The sequence below is a fragment of the Pungitius pungitius genome, chromosome 12 (assembly GCF_949316345.1).
Source record: "Pungitius pungitius chromosome 12, fPunPun2.1, whole genome shotgun sequence".
Lineage (NCBI taxonomy): Eukaryota > Metazoa > Chordata > Actinopteri > Perciformes > Gasterosteidae > Pungitius > Pungitius pungitius.
In genome coordinates this window covers 5,724,991-5,745,093 of record NC_084911.1, presented here as the reverse complement: position 1 = coordinate 5,745,093, position 20,103 = coordinate 5,724,991, and the positions used below count along the sequence as shown (strand labels likewise).

Below are 20,103 nucleotides of genomic sequence, written 5' to 3'. Positions count from 1 at the left end.
TATCTTTTAGAAATGAACTTTTGAGTAAATTGAGTAAATGTTTTCATGTAACTTACATTCCCTCATCAGTTGCGTCCAGCTATCCTGCACTGCGTGTGACATTATACATGTTGTTTCACCCCGAAAAAATAAAAAAATACTCTTGCACGTTCATGTTAATTCTGCTGTGCGTCTTCAATCTAAAAAGACGAGTAGGAATTTCTGGTCCAAGGAACATTACATACACTTATAAATGCCCTAAAAAAGGATTTGTTTGAATCTGAAAATCACAAAGCAGCCTTGAAACAACATTTATGTGTGTGTTTTTGATGGACAGTAACTTTGCAATTCACACACACCATTTTACTTTCCTATAGAACTTGAGCACACATACTCTATGGTTGGCACTTTCATAACAATAATTAATTTACCTTATGAAACCATGAAAAAGAGTAGATGCACCGACACAGAAACGGAAAACCAAGAAAAGCGGTCATGATCCAAACAAACTCTATGAGCCACGTCTAAATGTATTTTAAACTATGAAGATTTTACAGGTATACTTGTGCATATTGTAATAGCTTCTCATGAGCCAATAACAAGTTTGTTAATTCATGTCTAAATGTTGAAGCATGAAATATGAGATGAAAATCACTTTTTTCATAGAATGCTTCTCTAACACTGCATTAAATCCTTCAAGGTGATAGACAGCTACGTTATTTTGATATTTGTTTCAACATAAAGTAAAGCAACAAAAGTGTATCTCTAACTTCATAGTTTATTACAATTACTAGATGTATTGTTCCTAAGACTGATACATCTCTAATATTAGGGAAATAAATGATTACATTTGTCTAAGCTCAAGACTAATTGTGCAATTCTTATACAAAGTGAATGCAGATAATTCTTCACTTGTGAAACATAACAAGTCCTTAACATTTCACCTCGCCTTGGTTTGGGATCCAGCAATTGCATGACGCATGTATTTGTTGTATGTCTTTACTGTCCACTCACTCATCCCACAATTTGCCCACTCTGCTGGGCAGAAATAATGTCATCAGTGCCAGGACCTCGAACGCAGGAGCGGAAAACCATGGCAGCCTGTGAAGGCGCAGTAGAGTCTGTACATAAGAAAGAGGAGGCACTCTGAACCCTCAGTGACGTGGAAGGCATGGCGTCCCACGCCCTACAGCAGCATCTGAACAGGGGAGGGGAGGTCTGAAGGGAGGAAAGGGAAAGTAACAGAGTGGGGAAGATAGGGCTGTTCTCTCCAAAGGACCAGGCTTTTGGGTGGTGTTGGTAATTATTGTTCTAGCTGCCCGGTAAGACCGGGTTGGAGACATGCCTGTGGATCTTCAGCACCTCTGTGGAGGTCTCCAGGTGCTCAGGAAGAGAGGGGAAGCGTTGGCTGACACATAGCAGTCCAGGAAGCTGTTGGGCCCCTGAAAATTGAGGATGGGAGAGGTCCGCAGAGGGCAGATGTGGTGGCTCGGCCTCCGGCGACATGGACACTGTGTCATCGGAGGCGACAGTGAGATGGATCCCACTGGAAAGGGATTCCTTGGATTTGTGGTTGACGTCTGAATCTGGACTCTGCAAAGAGAGGAAAGGATAAGGCATTCTGACGGTTATCCTTGATTATTAAGAAAATGAATGCTAACAGATCAGCAGACTTTTAACAGTACATGAACTGAACACAACACCTGCAGTAGGGAGGCAGTGCTGTCGATGTGTACAGGCTGCATTAGAGGGACAGTGTGGGTTGTGGAGGGTCCTGTGTTGTACAGTGTAATGGGGTGAAGTGGTTGAGGACTGGGGGACGCAGCGCTATAGGCCGGAGGCACCGGAACCATCTGCCTCTGGAGGAGCTGCAGGATCGAGTTGATGTCAGCTGTCATTCGAGTCTCCAGCCTTGGCGGGATAAAGAATGACATCAGCAAATTAGGTATGCAGTATGCACATACATGGCTAACTACAGAGAATATTTCAGTCTCACCTTTGATCCTTTCCATATCTTGGTTTGTGTTTCCCTTCCCACTAATCTCCCCTCCCTTTCCCTCATAAATACATCACACATTAACGACTGGTTTATGCAAACACAGCAGGGGAAAAAGGGAGAAGCCTGAACCACAAATGTGACGCAGAAGGGAACATTGGTCATTGAATGATGAATAAAGTCAACACGAATGATCATTTATTCAGCAGGGGGTATAGCTCAGTGGTAGAGCATTTGACTGCAGATCAAGAGGTCCCCGGTTCAAATCCGGGTGCCCCCTCTTTTATTTAGATTCAACCTCACCGGTTTAACTGGGACTGTAGAAGCTCCAGCCTGGAGTCCAGTTCACTGGACCGTTGCTCAGCACAGGGCGTACGGCGGAAACCGTCCCTGGCCGAAGATGGCCGTCCCTGGCCCTCTGAGAACCGGCTGGCTCTGCGCTCCAGCCGGTACCCATACAGACCTGACATGCTGATAGGGGCTGCTGCTGAGTGCAAATAAGAAAAGATTAAAGATTAACTTCAGTATATATTTTCATGGTATATCATCTCATTCTTTCTCATGTTGGCTGAGAAGAACATGTGTTTGTCTGTTCAATGTCAGGGCGAAATCAGGAGTGACAACATTGCAGAGCAGCAGCTGTCAGCAAATCAGTAGATAACAACACGCACAAGTAGAGTTACTTCCTTCACTGCTCAGGTGGATATCACTACACCAACTGTTTTCACAGCAATAAGCTGTTTGCTGTTATTTTAATGCACTGAATGTTGTATATTTCTCATTAAATATTATAGAGAAAGAGATGTAGAAAATCAATGGCTTAGTAATAAACCTTTTAATGCCGTAAAAGTGCACACTTATAACTGTAATATGTTACCCGTGAAAAAGGATTTGAGTTTCCATCTGGCCTATTGGAGACTACCCAAACATTAATGCTGAAGGGCATGTAGGTAGTCTACCTGAGTAAGGGGCTCCTGCGAGGTCTACAGGTGGGCCCATCCCAGCCGAGGGTTCACCCTGAGGCAGGAGGTTGACCACTGCCGGGAGGTAGTCTCTGGTGTCTCTTGTCGGATACAGCTCCCCTTTCCCATGTCCCATGGGCCTAATCTCCTCATCGCTGGACTGTGAATAGATGCTAGCACTGCTGCAGATACCGTCCCAATGGGACCCCGACAAGGTTCCCTGCTGGTGGTTTGCCATTGGACATGACTGATCGGGGCAAGAGTCTTCACGGTCCATGCCGTCTGCAAAGTTATTGTTAAGGGACATTCAGAATAAAACAATATTGAGATTAGACAAAACGTAAACGTGTGGAAGCGTGTTCTTACCTGGTCGGTTTCGTCGACGCAGGGAGCTTTTCCGATGCCTCATCCGGTGGTAGCCACATTCAGAGTCTCTGCTCGGGGTTGGCTGGTGTATTCTATCTGCCTGATACATATCAGTTTCAGTAATTCAAAAGTACAAACTTGATCTGATACTTAAAGGACGCATACATTCTTTGACTGCCTTTAATTATTACGTATGATAAATCGAATGATCCGTACTGAAGTAGCCAGGGATCCTGAAGAAATTGAGATAATAAAAGCAGGTTCACCCAAGCGTTTTTCTTTTTGTTAAGTGCCACAAACGAGGGAGGTATACCAGTAAACATGTCATAAAACAATAGATTTCAAGGAAATTTTGGATTTAACAAATGTTTTCCTAAGGCCTGATTTAATTAAAGGCATCATTCATTCATGTGAAATGTCCAATGTTTTCATAACATGTTTGCGTATAATGTCATCTCCACACTGTACTTATTTAAGTTGTCTTGAGTCATTTACTCCCCATTTGGCTTTGAGTCAAGAACATAAACACAGATTATGCAAAAGGACTGCGATAACTTTAAGGATGGTATTTCTGCGTGTAGCATCGCCCTCAGGTGGCACTCACATCTCTCAGGTTGAAGGTGATCTCCAAGTTGTTCCAGAACACATTGGAGAAGTCGGGATACATGTCCAGCACTTCCAGCAGGTCGTCTCTCAGGATCTTGTGAAGGTCACAGTAGGTCAAAGCCCTGACGTCAGCGCTCGATTTACCTGGCCTCCCATACAGACTGATGGATTCACCAAAGATGTCGTTTTTTCCTTCGGAAATCACAACAGAAGCAAAGAAGAGGATGTAAAAAGAGAGAAAAGGGTGAACATGTTTGACTAAGTGAGCAGGCCGTTGCTAGTATTAGCGATGTTTACTCAAATAGTTCACTGACAATATTTTGATGGATGAATCTGATCCCAAACTGATACAAAAAAAGCACTCAAGTGACACTGACCCTCAACAGCAAACAAAAGAGTAATCACAGCTGGAACAGAAATGACCTATGCAGCCTGGATTGCTCTGTGTGGGCTTATTGATGATCAATGCAACTGTGGAATGGAAGTGGAGCTGTGCCCAAACACCTCTGGCAACACACACACACACACACACAGATTGCACACGCTGTGTGTATGTGTGATGTGAGGTAAGGGCTGTGTGAGTTTTATGGCTGTGGCTTTGCCGTAAAGAGAACAGAAGGAAGGCTGAAAATCATTTTAGTTCTAGTTGCAGTAATTTAACAAAAAGGCAACAGGCTGTGGTTATAGTGAACAGTGTTTTTGTCAGTGTAAAATCATGTAGCTCACCTAGTATGGCGACCACCACATCGTCCCTGAGGATCTCTATAGAGCCTCTAGAAATGAAGTAGACAGCGGTGAGAATGTCCCCGCTGTGGACCAGGGTGTCACCCGGTGGAGCGTGGGTGGTCTTGAATCGCATAGCCAGAGCCCGCAGGCAGCCTTTGTTGGCACCTCGAAAAGCTTTGCAGTTCTGTAGCAAGCTGCGGTTCAAATGGAGACAGATGTCAGCCTGCAGACACTCAGGAAACCCCTTTAAAACCTGCAGGGCAACAGAGGGCACCGGGTGATTCAACCGTAAATAATTCACCACATTTTTTTCCCTGCATCAGTTTGTACCGTGTCTACACAAACCACTCAATCTTAAATGCTAAATGAATCTGAAAGGTACATACTAAGGAAACTGTGGGGTAGTAGAGTAAGAGATCAGATTGTGTCAGATTGATTCAGGCAGGGGACAAAGGACAGTGGCTCTGAGTGATTATCTGTTCACACATTGAATTGGCAGGCACTAATGCTGCGCTCTGACTGCGTAATGTTCCAATGCTGTTAGCAGCCCTGCACCAATATGACGCACATCAGCACTGAAATCCCTCTCTTCCATTATTCTGTGTTCAACAACAACACTGTATGTAGTAAAAAGGGAACAAACAAATCTGAACAACCTCTTGATCTGCAGTCAAATGCTCTACCAATAAGCTATGCCCCTAAATGTGACCCTTCCAGATAATCTTTCAAACATTACATGTTAGTAAATATGACTATGAGAAAGTAGAGCAAGAAATTCTGTCAGCTAAACTAAACGATTTCCTAAATGTGAATGCAATTTTTAGTAGCTTTGATCACAAAGTCCAAACAGGAAATAATGATAATACAATCCACAGGGGGCACCCAGATATAAACTAGGGTCCTCTTGTTTCCTGTCCTCATCACAACTGCTGCAAATGAGAAAATAATTGCTTTTATATCTATATAACTGTAAAGACAAATCATAATAATTTTATCTGCTAGCGTCTATTTTCAAATCGTTCTACCCAAGTTTTTAGTAATGTGCTTCTTGTGAGCTAGAGCAAGATCCTGTGTGTACATGAAAGTCCTGCGTGACTTACAGCATTCATGTCGATGCCGTTGGTGTAGGACCAGGCATGTTGAAAGTACTCCTCCAGCCTCTGTCTCAGGCTCCCTGGAATCTGATGAAAACGGATGAACTCTTTCACCCGCAGCATCTGGGTGTGATACCGGGCCGTTCCCGAGTAAAGTCTCTGAATGATTGCCGACACGTTACCAAAGATACTGGCGTACATCAGGGCTGCGTGGGACAGACGGTAGAAATAGTTGTGGTCAATTGATTGATTGAGGATAAATGTTCATTCGAGGACGAATATTCCAATCTGATGTAGCCATTTTACTTTCGCAAAACCATCCCAAGATTCCTTTGTAAAATTACAAAATTACTTTTACAAAGGACAAAATCAATGTCAACAAACTGATGTTTTCACCATAACAACACCATTGCTCACATTTGCTCTCACTCCCACTCTACTCACAGCCAATGAGCATGACGCAGATTGAGAAGATCTTCTCTGGGTTGGTGTTGGGTGAAACGTTCCCAAAACCCACACTGGTCAGGCTGCTGAAGGTGAAGTACAGGGCTGTAACATACTTGTCCTTGATGGAGGGGCCCGAGGCTGGGTCACTATCATTGTACTGTTTACCGATCTGGTCGGCCAGGTTGTCCAGCCAGCCGATCTTCAGGCCTCCGATGCGCGCAGAACCTGTGCGCTCCACGTTGCCGATGGCATACCAGATGCAGGCCAGCCAATGGGCGATGAGGGCAAAGGTGCACATGAGGAGGAAAAGCACCGCAGCTCCGTATTCCGAGTAGCGGTCTAACTTCCTGGCCACTCGGACCAACCTCAGCAGCCTGGCTGTTTTCAGTAATCCAATCAGAGTGGTCGTCTGAGGCTGGTGAAGAGAGAGAGGAGACTTTATGTTAGTGCTATTAGCCAGTTCTACTGCCAGTGGGACATATGCTTAAATCAGTTTCAGTGTTGCCAATAACTGGTGAAAGCAGTTGACGCAAACTATGACATCACACATTGGTTTGTGGGCTAACATTTTCAAGCCTTGATTTTTTATGTTTTTGGCTGTTGCCATCTTGGATTTTGCAACCCGAGGTGACGCGAAAGGGTTGGAACCAAGTACTGCCAAATGTAAAAAAATGGTGTGTTACAATTAACTTTCATTAACTAAAAACACTTTGTGAAAGGGTCAAAGTCATTACACAAAATGGGAGACAAGCCCTAGAAAACGCTGTGATAAGGAAACTAAGGATCACAAGTTTGCCCAAGGCAAACACTTGGTAAAACATTACATGCTTTAGTCTCTATTTACTCTGAATAGGAACATACTGTAATACTGCATGCTGTATTGAAGAATAATTGAAACTAGTGATTGAGACCATAAACTCTTATGTTTACTAAGATAATATATCAAGGGATAAGAAGGGTCATTTTCCCATAGACCAAAAGACAAGGAGCTAGATATGTGGTACGACATGAAACTAAAATAAAGTTGTTAGGACTCAACAATGCATTTCCCCAGGATTCTGAGGCCAGCTGGGATTGCAGACTGGATTTCAGCGTAGTCATGCTTTGGAAGGAATAGACAGGCGTAACTGAAGACGTGACTAATGGCTGCATTCTATGACGGGGCACACTGCCAAGAGCTACTGGGATGCTTAAAACTGTTATTTTATAGATACACTTATTTCTTTGTCCTTTTTTTGTCTGAAAAAATAACATTATTTAACTGTTTCAGACATGATTTTAAAGTTTTCTGTCCTTGTTTCTCACCTCTTCAGACCCGGTGCGGAATATGAGCAGATCAAAGGGGATGGCAGCCACAATGTCAATTAGGAACCAGCCCTTGAAGTAGTGCTGCGCGATGCGACCCGGGTGGCTCACCACCTCGTCGTTGTGGTTGACGTAGGTGGTCCTGAAGTTAATGAGTATGTCCACGATAAACATGACGTCCACCACCAGGTCCACCACGTTGAGGGGGTTGCAGGTGTAGCCGCAAGTTCTCCTCCGCTCCTCCTCCACCTCGTTGAGAAGGAAGGCGGCCGAGTACGGCGTGAAGATGGCGGTGTAGATGACCAGCAGCAGGATGACCCAGTCCCATACGGCTTTGAAGGGGCTGTAGTGAAGGATGGTCCATTTGTGGATGCGTGGGGCCTGGAGCTTGTACTCTGGCAGCACGTCGGCACCGAGGGACAACACCTACAGAGAGACGGGACAGGACGGTGAGGATGTTGTGAATAGTTGAGGTGGGACAGCAGATTCACGACTATTGGAGTGTTTTTTGGGGACCGAGCTTAAAAACAAAGTTCCTTCATTTAGCATACAATTCATACATTGATTTGTAGTGTATTTGAAGTTCAGGTTCCTATGACATTTAGCACATGCAGGCGATGTATCCTTTGATTTAAAGAATCTGGCCCGAACCTGAAATGAGTTTGAGACCCCTGTCGTATAGGATAATTCACAGTGGACGATGACTTGATGACAAAAAGGAAGGATACTGTTATTAATTTGTTAATGCAAATTCAACACTTGTTGCAAGTGCTTTTCAGCAAAATAGTTACGAGCTACAAGAAGTAGTTTTGCTTAAGTGATGAATGAAATCGGTCTTGGTACGTTTCGATAAGGCAAGGACACGGAGTAAAGCCTCATGAACAAATGCAAATGAACCTATAAACAGATGCAGGGTTCCCTCAAAATCCACACAAGCAATACATTTTTGTTTCATCAAAGTGACATTTCTGTCACTCAACTTGAATTAAAAAAACAATTCAATTGAATGATTCACACCCAGGGAATGTAACAGGGAATGAGTGTGCAGAATGTATTGGCTGCTGGACAAAGCATGACACCATACAAAATCCACTCAAAATGCCACAGCCCTTTTATGCCAACATGTCCACACTCTTGTCTGTTTCTCGATAGGAAATATTTTGAATGCTGCAAAAATAAAAGCAAATAATCCTGCCTTCAGCAAAGCAAAAATACATGAACAGAAGCCCCCTCATCCAGTTTTACCACCAGCGATTTGTCTAATAACATTTACAAGCAGACTATCACAAAAATAAACATAGACTGAGTATTTGAAGCGATGAATATTAGGATCTTACTGACCGGTACGACAATTAGGGACTCCATGTTAACGTTGCCATCCTGTTTTCTGCCACAGCAGTGGATGAGGAGCTTCCTCCAAACCCTCTGCAGCCCTACCTGCCTGCTCTGTAGCGGCCATCTCATATCTTTCATCCCCTTCTCTCTGTGTAGCTCTATCCGCACTCCACAGGCACATTAAAATATCAAATTGCTAACTGCTGTCTTTGAAGAGCCCTCTGCAGCTGCCACTCATCATGTGATACCCATTTTATTGTGACCATGTGATCCCTTTAACTAATTTCCTCATCATTGTGGTCCAATTAAGTGGCGGCCTTTAATTGGGAGCCATGTAGTAGCACGGATAGGTCATTGTTGATGTGAGAATGCTCTCCTCTAGCAAAATACATATTTACGATGTTCCACCGCTGACAACCATGTCCACACTAACTCACCAACGTGTGTTAAAAAAACACTTGGTGCATTGTTGTCTTTCCATCTCCACAGAAACCTTCCAGCGATTAGACCTCCATTTGCATTTTGGTTTGCATTTTGGACCTGACAAGAGGAACTGGAGTCACGGTGACAAAAACTAAACTCCCACATGGAACAAGTGCTTTTCACACTCTTCAGTGGTCAGACATGGTGAAATAAGATTTCCTCTTAAGGACAAAGCAGTCCAATGTGGTCATGACCGTATTTGGTAAACAAAACAAAGCTGAGGGGATATGAAGACAGATCTCCCCTCGAAATAACAAAGGTTTGTGTGGTTTTCCGTTACAGCAACCAGTGGCATTGATGACTGACGGATGATGGCTTGTGCTCTTTTAGGCCAGTTTTAGGAAACTTTAGGAAATGTTAAGGTGGGAGACCTCACATGAGTCACTGAACACAGCAACCGACCGCAGCAGCTGAAGAGATGTGAAAAGACAACACAGTAATGAGAATGTAAACATACAAGCTAAAGTTCACTCATCCAAGAAACGTTATTGATGTTGGGGACAGCTCTAATTCATAATGACGACCACAGAACAACTGCCATCGGCAGTTTGCACGCAACAGCTCTGTGTCATCACTGGGACTTTATAACACAAAAAGAGTTCACTGTTCCTACATTTAAACACATTTATTTGATTGAGATGGCAGTTTAGGCCATCTCAATCAAAGCCAGGCTAAATTGTAGGTCATTGTAAAGTAAAAAAGACATTTTTGTATAGATTCTTTGGAATAAAGTCACAAAGTGCTAAATCTGTAACAATTTGTAATCTCCCTTAATTGTCTTCTAGCAATACCACCATTGATCAACAGTTTGTGCAGATATAAACACAGTCATAAAACAAACTGCTGCACCTAAAACCCCTTCCGTAAACCTGAAACAAACCTCAAAAATCTTAAGGAGCTGCTATAGCTACTAAATTTGTGACTTGTCACAAACAAACAGGCAATACCTTGTCATTGCAAGGCGACATGGCATCAGGTTAACATGGATAAAGCTGATGCTGTTCACCTGTGGCGCTACAGAAGGTAAGCAAGAAGGCTGAGGTGGAAAGATGACGAGAGGGAAGAAGAGGAGCGAAGGGGAAAACAAATAAAAAGGCACGTGAAGCTGAAAAAGCAAGGGAGGGTTTGGGAGGACATTATGGAGCGTGAGAGACCCAGTAAGGCTGAGGTACTCACAGGCTGCAGTTTATGCTTGAAGCTCATGCTGAAGTGCACCACAGGGTAAACAGCAAGAGAAGAGAGAGCAAGAGAGAAGGGGAGGAAACCCCTGTCCATCCCTCTTTATCCCACTCCCTCCCTGTAGCCCAGCCCCCAACGAGGGATCCTCCTTCAAACACGGAAAAAGGATCCAGTGGCTCCATGGACGACAGCATCCTCTTCCTCAACTGGTGCTCAACAAGCATGACTGGAAAACGCCAAAGCTTTTCTTTAGTGTTCTACTGAGCACTTTTGATACTAGCAGCCTAATTTGTGAAACAATTCCTGAAATATTCCGCTTATTTGCATGCGATGCATTTGATTCTGAGCCCATGTGGTCTTTAAAAAGTTAATAAAAGTTGCATGGATCAAATACACAACCTTTTAAGTTAATCATTGATATGATACTGTAGCGCTATCAATAATCAATTGACTGATTGTACTTAAAGAAGCCATAAGCAACTACATATTTCACTCTGATAGAGACCAAAACCACTCGGGGGAATACACTCAATCTATCGCAGGACCTGAATTTATTTATTTTAATATTCATAAACTTGTGCTTGGTGGCAATTTTTAGGTCATATAAATACATATAAACCTGTTAACATTCACCGGGTGCCAAATAAAGATTTACTGTGTGCACAGTTAATGTTTATTTAAATTTAAAAATCACGGTGCCACCTCCAAAATATGTATTTATTTCAAACTGAATCCTCCACACGCTCCTGTTGGGAGCTTGTTCAAAGCCAGGGGGCACCACACACTATAGTTACGAAGAACTGGGGCTTTTCTAGAGTCGTCAGTCTTTCACAAGCTAAAGTCAATCACACTGTGTGTTTCATGTTAGGCAGACGAGTCAATATGAGCATAGATCAATGACAACCTTCATTTCCCTTTTTTTAAGGTGCCAATCGAAATCCAATTATAGAAGGCGCTACAATGAACAGTTTTATTGTGTAACGGCATACAACAATAAGTAAAGGCAACATCTTGATATAGATTTAGTAACATGTGAACAACACAGTCATTCTTTAGAAAAAACTGCACTCTGTGTGACCACCGCTAGAGTTTGAGCTCACGTGACAGCAGCGGCTTGGCAGCGACCGGAGACCTGACCCTCAGGGCTTCACATTGGTCTGTGACCCCCACGGCTAAGGTGCCCCTGTGAGTCAAGCTGTTGAAACAGGACAACATCACAGACTGACGCAAGCGCGAGGACGGCACGAGATGACTGCAGCCGCTGGTGTGACCGACGCTGTCCTCCACTTCCATTAGCTTCAGAGGCCAAGGTCACCGGCATGGGAGTCAAGCCACCGAGCGTCGCTCAATAGCCTCACAGCCGTCACCCTTTTCACTCACTTTCATAACTACATCTCGCCAGAACCTTTCACAGACTGCGATCCCCACACACACCCACGCAATCAACGGGGAGTCCCCCTTGCTCGATGCTGCCTAGTTACCATACAAACATCTATAGCAACTAGGCGGGAGATGCAACTGTACTGTGAACAACCAACACTAAATAACAATTTATCTACATGTGCACACAACATTTTTTAAACAAATGCATTTTTGCAAAAAAGAAAAATCCAAAGCACGACTTCATGCAAAAGGATTTACACAGCGTCAATTTCTATGCTTTTTTAAAAACTGTATTTACATCTGTTTTAGAAGCGAGATTTAAAGACAAATTTCGCACAAACTAGTTGTAAAGACACTCTGTCCATCAACAGGAGACGTAGTCCACCCTCCATCAGAAACATAAAGAAGATTACACCCAATCACCCAACTGACACTCCACTGACACGCTAACACAGAGAAACACCCTTTATCCAAACTAGTACATGACTTCAGCGGAGTCGAGATAAAAACTCAAGTGCTGTGCCAGGCATTCAAGGAGGCCTTCTGTTCATCCCGTCAGTTTTTCCAGGGCCACCGAAGCCACGTTGCTTCCACATTGTGGAGCCGGCTGTCGATACCACTCTCCCCCCCCTGGTGTGAAGAAGTGAGATCTCAGCACCACCACCAAGGCAGCAGCAATTTATAGGGAAATAGTACTGCACCAAAAGCCACGCACATGTAGCACGGCTCGATAATGAATAGATGTGCTACCCGAAGCAATGCGAATCTAATGCTTGTGTCATGTGTCCTTCATGTCCTTGCTCCTTGAATGCTAAACTGAAAATCCCCAAAACAAGGCTATGTGAATCCTCTGAGCTCCATGGGCATACTTTCAGAAGTTTATTCATCTACACGAAATGAAACTCAAGCATACTGTATCGGTTATAATTGCTGTTAATTCAGAAAACCTACATCCGGTCATGGTTTACAGTAATAATTTCAAGTTAGTCAAACTCATGTCTTTTGAGTTTGGACCATTTTTAGGCTTACTATGTTGTGAAGGATACATATTTTATCATTTTAGAGGTACAATCTATTTTTTTAAATCTTTTATATCTGGTCTTACTCCCACATTGTGTTCACATGCTGGAACATTTCATGTCAAATTGATTTTGGTGGCTTATGAACATATATTATATGAAAAGACTGCATAAGATTTACTTATTGATTAAACTTCAACCAAGACATTCAAAGAAAAAGTGAAAGAGATTTACTGTGATGGATGTATACTGAGTGGTCTGGACTACTTAGCTGCTTAAAACCTGAACTCATTCTTTTTAATTCAGTCCAAGTGTCTGATTTAAAGGGTTTAAGTCAAAAAGAAGGTAAAGCAACCAAGAATCTCAGAGTATTATCTAGGTAATTATCTCTCACCTGAGTGACGTGAGTGACCTTCTCAGTGACATTCTGGGTTCGGTCTTTGATCTTGCTGGGTGCAATGATTTCAATCTCCGTGGGCGAAGGTGGTCTCAACCGGTCCGAGCCAAAAGTGAGAGTAACCTGAGGGATGCGGCCGATGGTCCGATGTCTCATCAGGTCCGAGTCGGACGTGGAGTTCAGAGCACTCGGCTTCAGATCTACAGCAGAGAACAGCGCTTCAGATCAACGATTCAGATCATGACAACATTATCAATTGTGGTGAGACAGAGAACGAGTACCAGTGTTCGAGTTTTTAAGGTCAAAACAGATTTGAAAGAAAACAATACTTCAGTTAAAGTTTTCAGAAACTAAAGCGTTTTGTTCATTCTCTATTTCTTGCCGTCAATGATGAAGTGATTCCCCTCAGGCTCAAAGACTCTCAGATTGAGATGGAAGTAAAAATATGGTGAAATGATCAAAAATGTGACAGACATATTGAGAGTCCAGAGTGTCACTGGAACGCGCACTTCCCCTGAGAGAAGAAAACTATATATATGTGCAAGCAGTGTGTAATGGTAAGAAAAATGAAAACAAAACCCCCCTGGTATCAGACAAACAGTCACACACACACACACATATACATACCTATCATGGGTTTTAATCAGACATAACAGAATGTTAAAAAATCTGTTTCACGATTAAGTTAAAGATATTTTAGTTTTTGGTCTCCTGCAACAATACCACTGGTACTTCCGTATTTTAACAACAAATTCCCACTGAAATGCTCGCAGCGTCCCAGTCAGACACCCACTGCTGTTGGTTTGGACGTCCCCGGGTCGCCCGCTCCATTCGCCCCTCGAGCCATCGATGCCGTCCAGCGACGAGGCGCGTCGAATGCTGCGGACGCTGTCCCGGGAGCAGCTCAGAGGTAGCGGGCCCCTGGGGAAGGCGTCGCTGGGGTCCAGGCGGTCCGTCCGCAGGGAACGCCGCTTGGTGGAGGACTGGGCTGCAGGGGTCGGAGGATCGAGGTCCTGTTCTATCAGGGCTTCGGTCTCAGACTGCATGCAGCTCTCCTTGGATGGGACACGAAACTCTTTGAGGGAGACATCCTCGCCATTTGGCTGGCAGGAGCAGAGAGCAGGGAGCTTTGTCTTAGGTGTACAAAAATAACCATTGAATTTCTAAAACAGAAATGGCATTTTAAGTAAGATGGACCTCAATGATGGTCGATTTTTTGTTTGCCATTAACTTACTACATTAACAGCAGAATGAATGGCTTGCACTGCATTATACTGCCGAGTGTTGTGACTATATCAATGTAACCTCACCTGCAGGTAGTCCACGACTACTCCTTCAAACTGGTCTTTGGAAAGTGAAGATCGTCGCATGGAGCGCAGCACCGGTAGCCTCATCTTCAACCTGCGATTCTGACCTGAGTGGAAAAAGTCTATGTTCAGCTAAAACTTCCATTTTAATAACTTGAGATAATGTACACATGTAATCGTTTTGTATGACCCAATCACCAATAATTCACGAGTATGGCTGAACATTTTTGAAAGCATATAATCAGGTATAAGGGGTTTACAGTATATAAATCCTTGGGCAACTCTCTGCTTGAGGCCGGACTTCTTGAGAGAAGGATCAACCAGCTCCTGGAAGTCGAGGATGAACATGATCACACAACCTTCTTCGTTTTTGACGGGGACAACGTCTACAAGGCATGGTCTACAGGTTCCTATTGACACAGAAAGAGAGACACTTCATTAGGGAAGCGGAGGGCACTCAGACTTCCTTCGGAGAGCGCTGTGCCTCCCCTCAAAAAAGGGAAAAATAGCAACCACCTGATTTGTCTTTTGGGCCTTTCCAATACTCCTGCTAAAAAATGCTAAAAGAGCAACACTTCTGTCAGGTTAAACTTCACTTTGCAATCAGCGTAGTCTGAAAAATACTACACACACACACACACACACACACATTGCATTTGGTTCCATTCACACGCCCAATCTGGATCACATTATATGCAATTGTTTGGATGTTTTTCTCCCTGTTCAGTCTGCAAGCGGAGACAAAAGAAAAAGATCCATAGTGGATTTGAGCCCGCATGCTGATCACATTTCCATGACAACAGTGCTCTGGAGTGGAAGCCCCATGCCAAAATGTCCAAAGTAGCAAAAAATGTGTCACCGTGTGTGTGTGTGTGTGTGCATTTGTGTGTGAGAGTAGACAGAGAATTGGTTATGACATTAATCGAGTCTGGGTGAGTCTTGAGTCTGTTGTGTTTGCGTGGCTTTATGCTTTATGCATATTAATCAGCTGGATACAACTTAATATGACTGTTCCCCATTAGAAATGATGTGCAAATGGGAGCTCCTAAAGAAGGTTAGGATGATAGTCTGGAATATGTCCCAATGGGTTAAAAAAGAATGGAACATGAGGATGATTATAATATAACTGTCTTCTGAACAATCAAGCTGTCCAACAGCCAAGAGGTTGCAAACATTGTCTCCTCCCTTGCCTCACCTTCTTTATCGTAGTAGAGGATCTCCACCTTGAGCTCCTCCGAGCCAAGCAGGGCCTCAGCCAGTTGGGCCAGGGCGCTCTTCATGGTGCCGGGACCCACCAAGAACTGGCAGGTGCAGGGCTGCTGCATGATCTCTGCCCTGGCGAAACCAAACATCTGGCAGAAGCCTTCGTTGCAATAGATGATGCCACAGTTTTTTGTCTGGGCGTTGGCTATCAGAAATTTGCGATCTGATGGGCGGAGGAAACCAGCGTCATATTACAGTTCATGAAGACAAAAAATCAATGTGGTGATGTAGTAGGAAATAAGAAACTAATATGTTCATTAGTAAACAGGATCTACTTGCAAAACTCCCTTTAATTATTTTTGTCTTAAATACAACACAATTTAATGACATATTATTTGGTAAATTTTTCAATAAATTAAGGAATGTTTGTCACACCTTTAATTAAACTAAAAGGAAAGATTATTAGACCATTTCAGATAAGGCCTACGTTAAACACTATGAGAAATTAAAGATTAACTACAAAAAAACTAAAAGCCTTGTTGAGTATTATATTTAGTTTTCACATTTTTATAAGGTTCTTTATTAAAAAGTATTTTCCATTATATTAAGTCTGTTGTCTGCTACTAATTAACAAATAAACTAACTAAATTGAATTAAAAAAACAATATAATGCAACATTTAATTCAACTTAACCGAATACATACCAACTGCCTTTCTAAGTGATTAGACATTGAGTTAAAAAAGAAAGTCAATAGAAATGTCCATTCATGGTCTTCACCTGACAATCAACTCAAGAGGCACAAATAAACATCTCCGTGGTGATAATGTTATTAACGTCACAATATCCCCAAAGCGACTGAGGAGAAGCAGGTGGGCACTTAACTTAAGAGCCTCCGGCTCGGACACACCTGCTGTCACCTAATGTGTGGGAATACAGGCCGCTGACGTTCATCCATAGGTGTACCTTCACCACTGTATTGTGTGCGTTCACCACTGTATTGTGTACGTTCACCACTGTATTGTGTACGTTCACCACTGTATTGTGTACGTTTACCACTGTATTGTGTACTTTCACTGTTTTTGGTTTAGATGTTTTGGGATGTTTTTATCTCTCTGTTTATTCTATCTATGAACTTGCTTGGAGGTTATAGCAGTGTTTCCATGTATATGTATTTAAGAAACCTACCCAAATAAATCTAACCTGAGCCAAAAGGAATATCTCCCTTTCAAAGCAATGGACAGGTGAAGCTCTCCAGTTTTTGTTAAACAAAGCAAAGATCAGAGCTCATAATAGTTCTGTACCTTTACTTGAGTATAACGCAGTACTTTCTTTGAACTATTTACATTTTGATTTTCACTTTCGGACTCCAATGGAAACTGCCTAACTGGACGGTTATTTTTGGAGTATTAACTACAAGTTACTCTTTATTTAGAAATAACCTTAATAGTAGCCTTATTCTATACTCATACCATCCAATCCCTGTAATTGATGGTTGTTGTGTAGGATCAGTGACCACAGCAGGGAAACAGGAGGGTATTGTTATAAAGCTGGTAATGGGGGAGTTCATTGAGCTGAATGAAGAGGACATATCCTCTGACTGGCCCTTTTATTATGCAGTGGTTTAACTGGTTGACCAGCTCTTCCCTGTCTGCTGTCCAAACAGACGAGTAGACCGGACTCTTCCCTCAATCCTTCTCTTTAACGTAAATTTCCTCTTGTGGAAAGCACATCTCTTTCCAAAGTCATTACCCTGTGCTCAAAGCGGAAACAATGATCGTCACACCGTTGCTTAGCAGCAACGCTGAGGCACGTGCACTCACCTGGCCGGGCATGTGCACGAGGCTGCGTGTGAACATTACAAACTAAGTGACATACAGTGGCGGTATTACATAACAGTTTTTTTTAAAGGAGCTTCAGAGATGCTGCTGCCTTCAGATTAAATCAGACTAAAACTGATCGAAAGCAATCAATGATTGCTCAATGTTTGGTGAATATCTGATCAGGATGTCAGGGTTAGTAGTCCATAAAGTGACTTTCATAGTTCAAAAATAACAATAAATGATATCAACAAAGATGTAACTTGCTGATGTGCAAAAGCATGAAACATGGAAATGCTAAATATTTTCTTTCTATACGTGTGAGTGTTGGTCTCACTTTGCAGTGAGTGGAACAACAGAGATTGTGGAGCATAACATTATGTGAGCAAACACCACTATACAAATCCAATCGGTCTGACACATGTCCAAGAGTTTAAGTTAATATAAGATATAAAGAAAAGAAAATAAAGGATAGCTTCTAGTCCTGCTGAGGAGATAAAAAAATGAAAAGAAAAGAAATGCTGTGGCACCAAACTAACAAGGTTTTACTCACGTTTTTTTTTTTTTTATCCCTGTACTCAAAATGTTGTAACATCCAGCAGGTGTCCATTCTCAACCGTGCTTTATTTTAGTAATCATGACATAAATATTCATGTTGTAACGGAACAATGCTCCTGATAAACATTTCCAGGTACAGAGAACAGTATTACCTCACAATTGTAATGAAGGGTAAAACACTTTGTTACGCACATACTTTGGACTTAGCTGTAATAGCTGTCTGCGGGGTCAACCGAGTGCCACCGCGTTAACAGCATCGCGTGGTGATAACTCAATCTAATTTTCACTTACTTTGCTGGTCGAATTTCCTGATGATGGTGTCCAGGTAGGTGTTCTGGAGCGCAACATGACCGCGTCTCACAGGCATTTTCGTGCTGGGAGAAAAGACTTCTCCGACACATGAACCTTACTACTTTTAAAAATAAAATAAATAAATAGAAATTAGCATCACCCCTTGTGTAGGGGAAGAAAAAAAAACCTGCTTCCACTTAGACGACGAGGGCTTGATTTCCCTCGCAGGCTGAGGCTGATGGTGGTGAGAGTTGGAGCGCAGGAGGCTGATGGACCCAAGGTCTGGTTGCCAGGGTGATGGCATATGCAGGATGTTGCACGCTGATATTGAGGAGGGAAGTAGACTAGGGTACTTCAAAAGCAATATGCCACATTTTAAAAGGTTTAAAATGAAGGGGGAAAAACGATTCCTTGCTCTTTGGTTTCCTCACGGCAAAAAAGAAAAAGAGAAACCTCTTTTGGTTGATGAAATCGTGAACAGTAACTGCAGGATATCTCGGTTTGTTAGATTGATAATCGCAGCATTATCCCTCAAGTTTAGTCACTGCGCGATCAGTACAGCGAAGATCCACTCCCCTTCCACCCCTCCCCGGCTCGATAGGACCGGCGGCGAGCAGCGACGAGTCACCGGGAGTGAACCGTGTCGAAAGCGGAAGTACACGTTGGTGAACTTTCAAAATAGAGGCAATGGCTTTCTTTCACTCTCATTACAAGCTACATTGGAATGCGTTTCAATACGTCTTGAAGCTGATGCAATTCATATTTAGTACACCACTGTTTGCCCGAAATACGTTATTTGTTATATTTTGCCATATTTGGTAAAGTGGCCCCGAATCCTTCAACGTTGTAATTCAGTACAGTGGCCCTAATCTTTGCCCGTGGAATTTGTTTTTCCCTCAGGAGCAAAAATATTTATCACGCCTCATGCCATTTTGGTCATCTTCTGGTGAGGGTCAAGGTAATGAATCTATGACATTTTAGAATATACAGCGGAAACAAAGAGGTTATAAAATGGTCAGGGATTTGGGGACAGATACTCTTTGGATATATTGTGATTTGGAGACATTGCATGCTTAAAACAATGTCTTAATAACGCATTAATTTATCTTGAAATCAACTTCCTGAAGTGATGTTTATTCTAGCATGGATGACTTGATGGTAGTGTGACACTGACAAAGTGCAGACCCCTCATTAGTCTACTCGGCTTGACATCGGCTCAGGAGCTCAAAATAGCAGCATCAAGTCTCTCGCTCTCTCTCTGCGGCTGCCATCACACTTCTGAAGTATTATTTCAACCTATAGTCTAGATAGGGGTTTGGTGTGTGTTGTGCATGTGGTATCTGGTCCGCTTTGACTCTTTCAGAGAATAGCATTTTTTGTACATTGAAGCCACCTTTTCCTCTGTTCTTGACTGACTTTCTGCATTATGAATGTGATTAATTCAGACTAAAAAATAAAAAAATAAAAGGTTTTCACTTGAACTTCAGTCGTATGACTTTAAAAGACTGTAATCATCTCCACGAGGAGACGTGCTGAGTATTCAAAGACACAACATGAATTGCATATCTACTTCAATGTCACATAACAAGACAAAAAGGGACTTCTTGACACACAAGCAGTTCCTTCTTCGGAAATAGTTGCCACAAACA

At 42.8% G+C, this 20,103-nt stretch overlaps 1 protein-coding gene and 1 non-coding gene across 4 annotated transcripts; one reads left to right on the top strand and one right to left on the bottom strand.

The window, feature by feature from the left end:
- Positions 1–155: 155 nt before the first annotated feature.
- On the bottom strand, positions 156–19,071 carry kcnh6a (potassium voltage-gated channel, subfamily H (eag-related), member 6a). Of its 3 annotated transcripts, none has more exons than XM_037477177.2 (16): positions 18,455–19,071; positions 15,780–16,010; positions 14,845–14,994; positions 14,588–14,691; positions 14,071–14,380; positions 13,275–13,477; positions 7,482–7,907; positions 6,174–6,612; positions 5,736–5,935; positions 4,636–4,888; positions 3,908–4,101; positions 3,304–3,403; positions 2,935–3,219; positions 2,279–2,459; positions 1,683–1,890; positions 156–1,572 (listed from the first exon to the last, which is right to left on the bottom strand). In XM_037477177.2, exons 1-16 carry the CDS (start codon positions 18,528–18,530, stop codon positions 1,291–1,293), a joined length of 3,642 nt encoding a protein of 1,213 aa, XP_037333074.2. In that variant the 5' UTR covers positions 18,531–19,071; the 3' UTR covers positions 156–1,290. The 3 variants fall into 3 exon arrangements, with proteins under 3 accessions (XP_037333074.2, XP_037333075.2, XP_037333076.2); XM_037477178.2 differs by having other exon boundaries at positions 2,279–2,462; positions 6,174–6,591; XM_037477179.2 differs by having other exon boundaries at positions 6,174–6,591.
- On the top strand, positions 2,184–2,255 carry trnac-gca (transfer RNA cysteine (anticodon GCA)). The gene has a single exon. It is a non-coding gene; the product is annotated as a tRNA-Cys (tRNA).
- Positions 19,072–20,103: the final 1,032 nt, after the last annotated feature.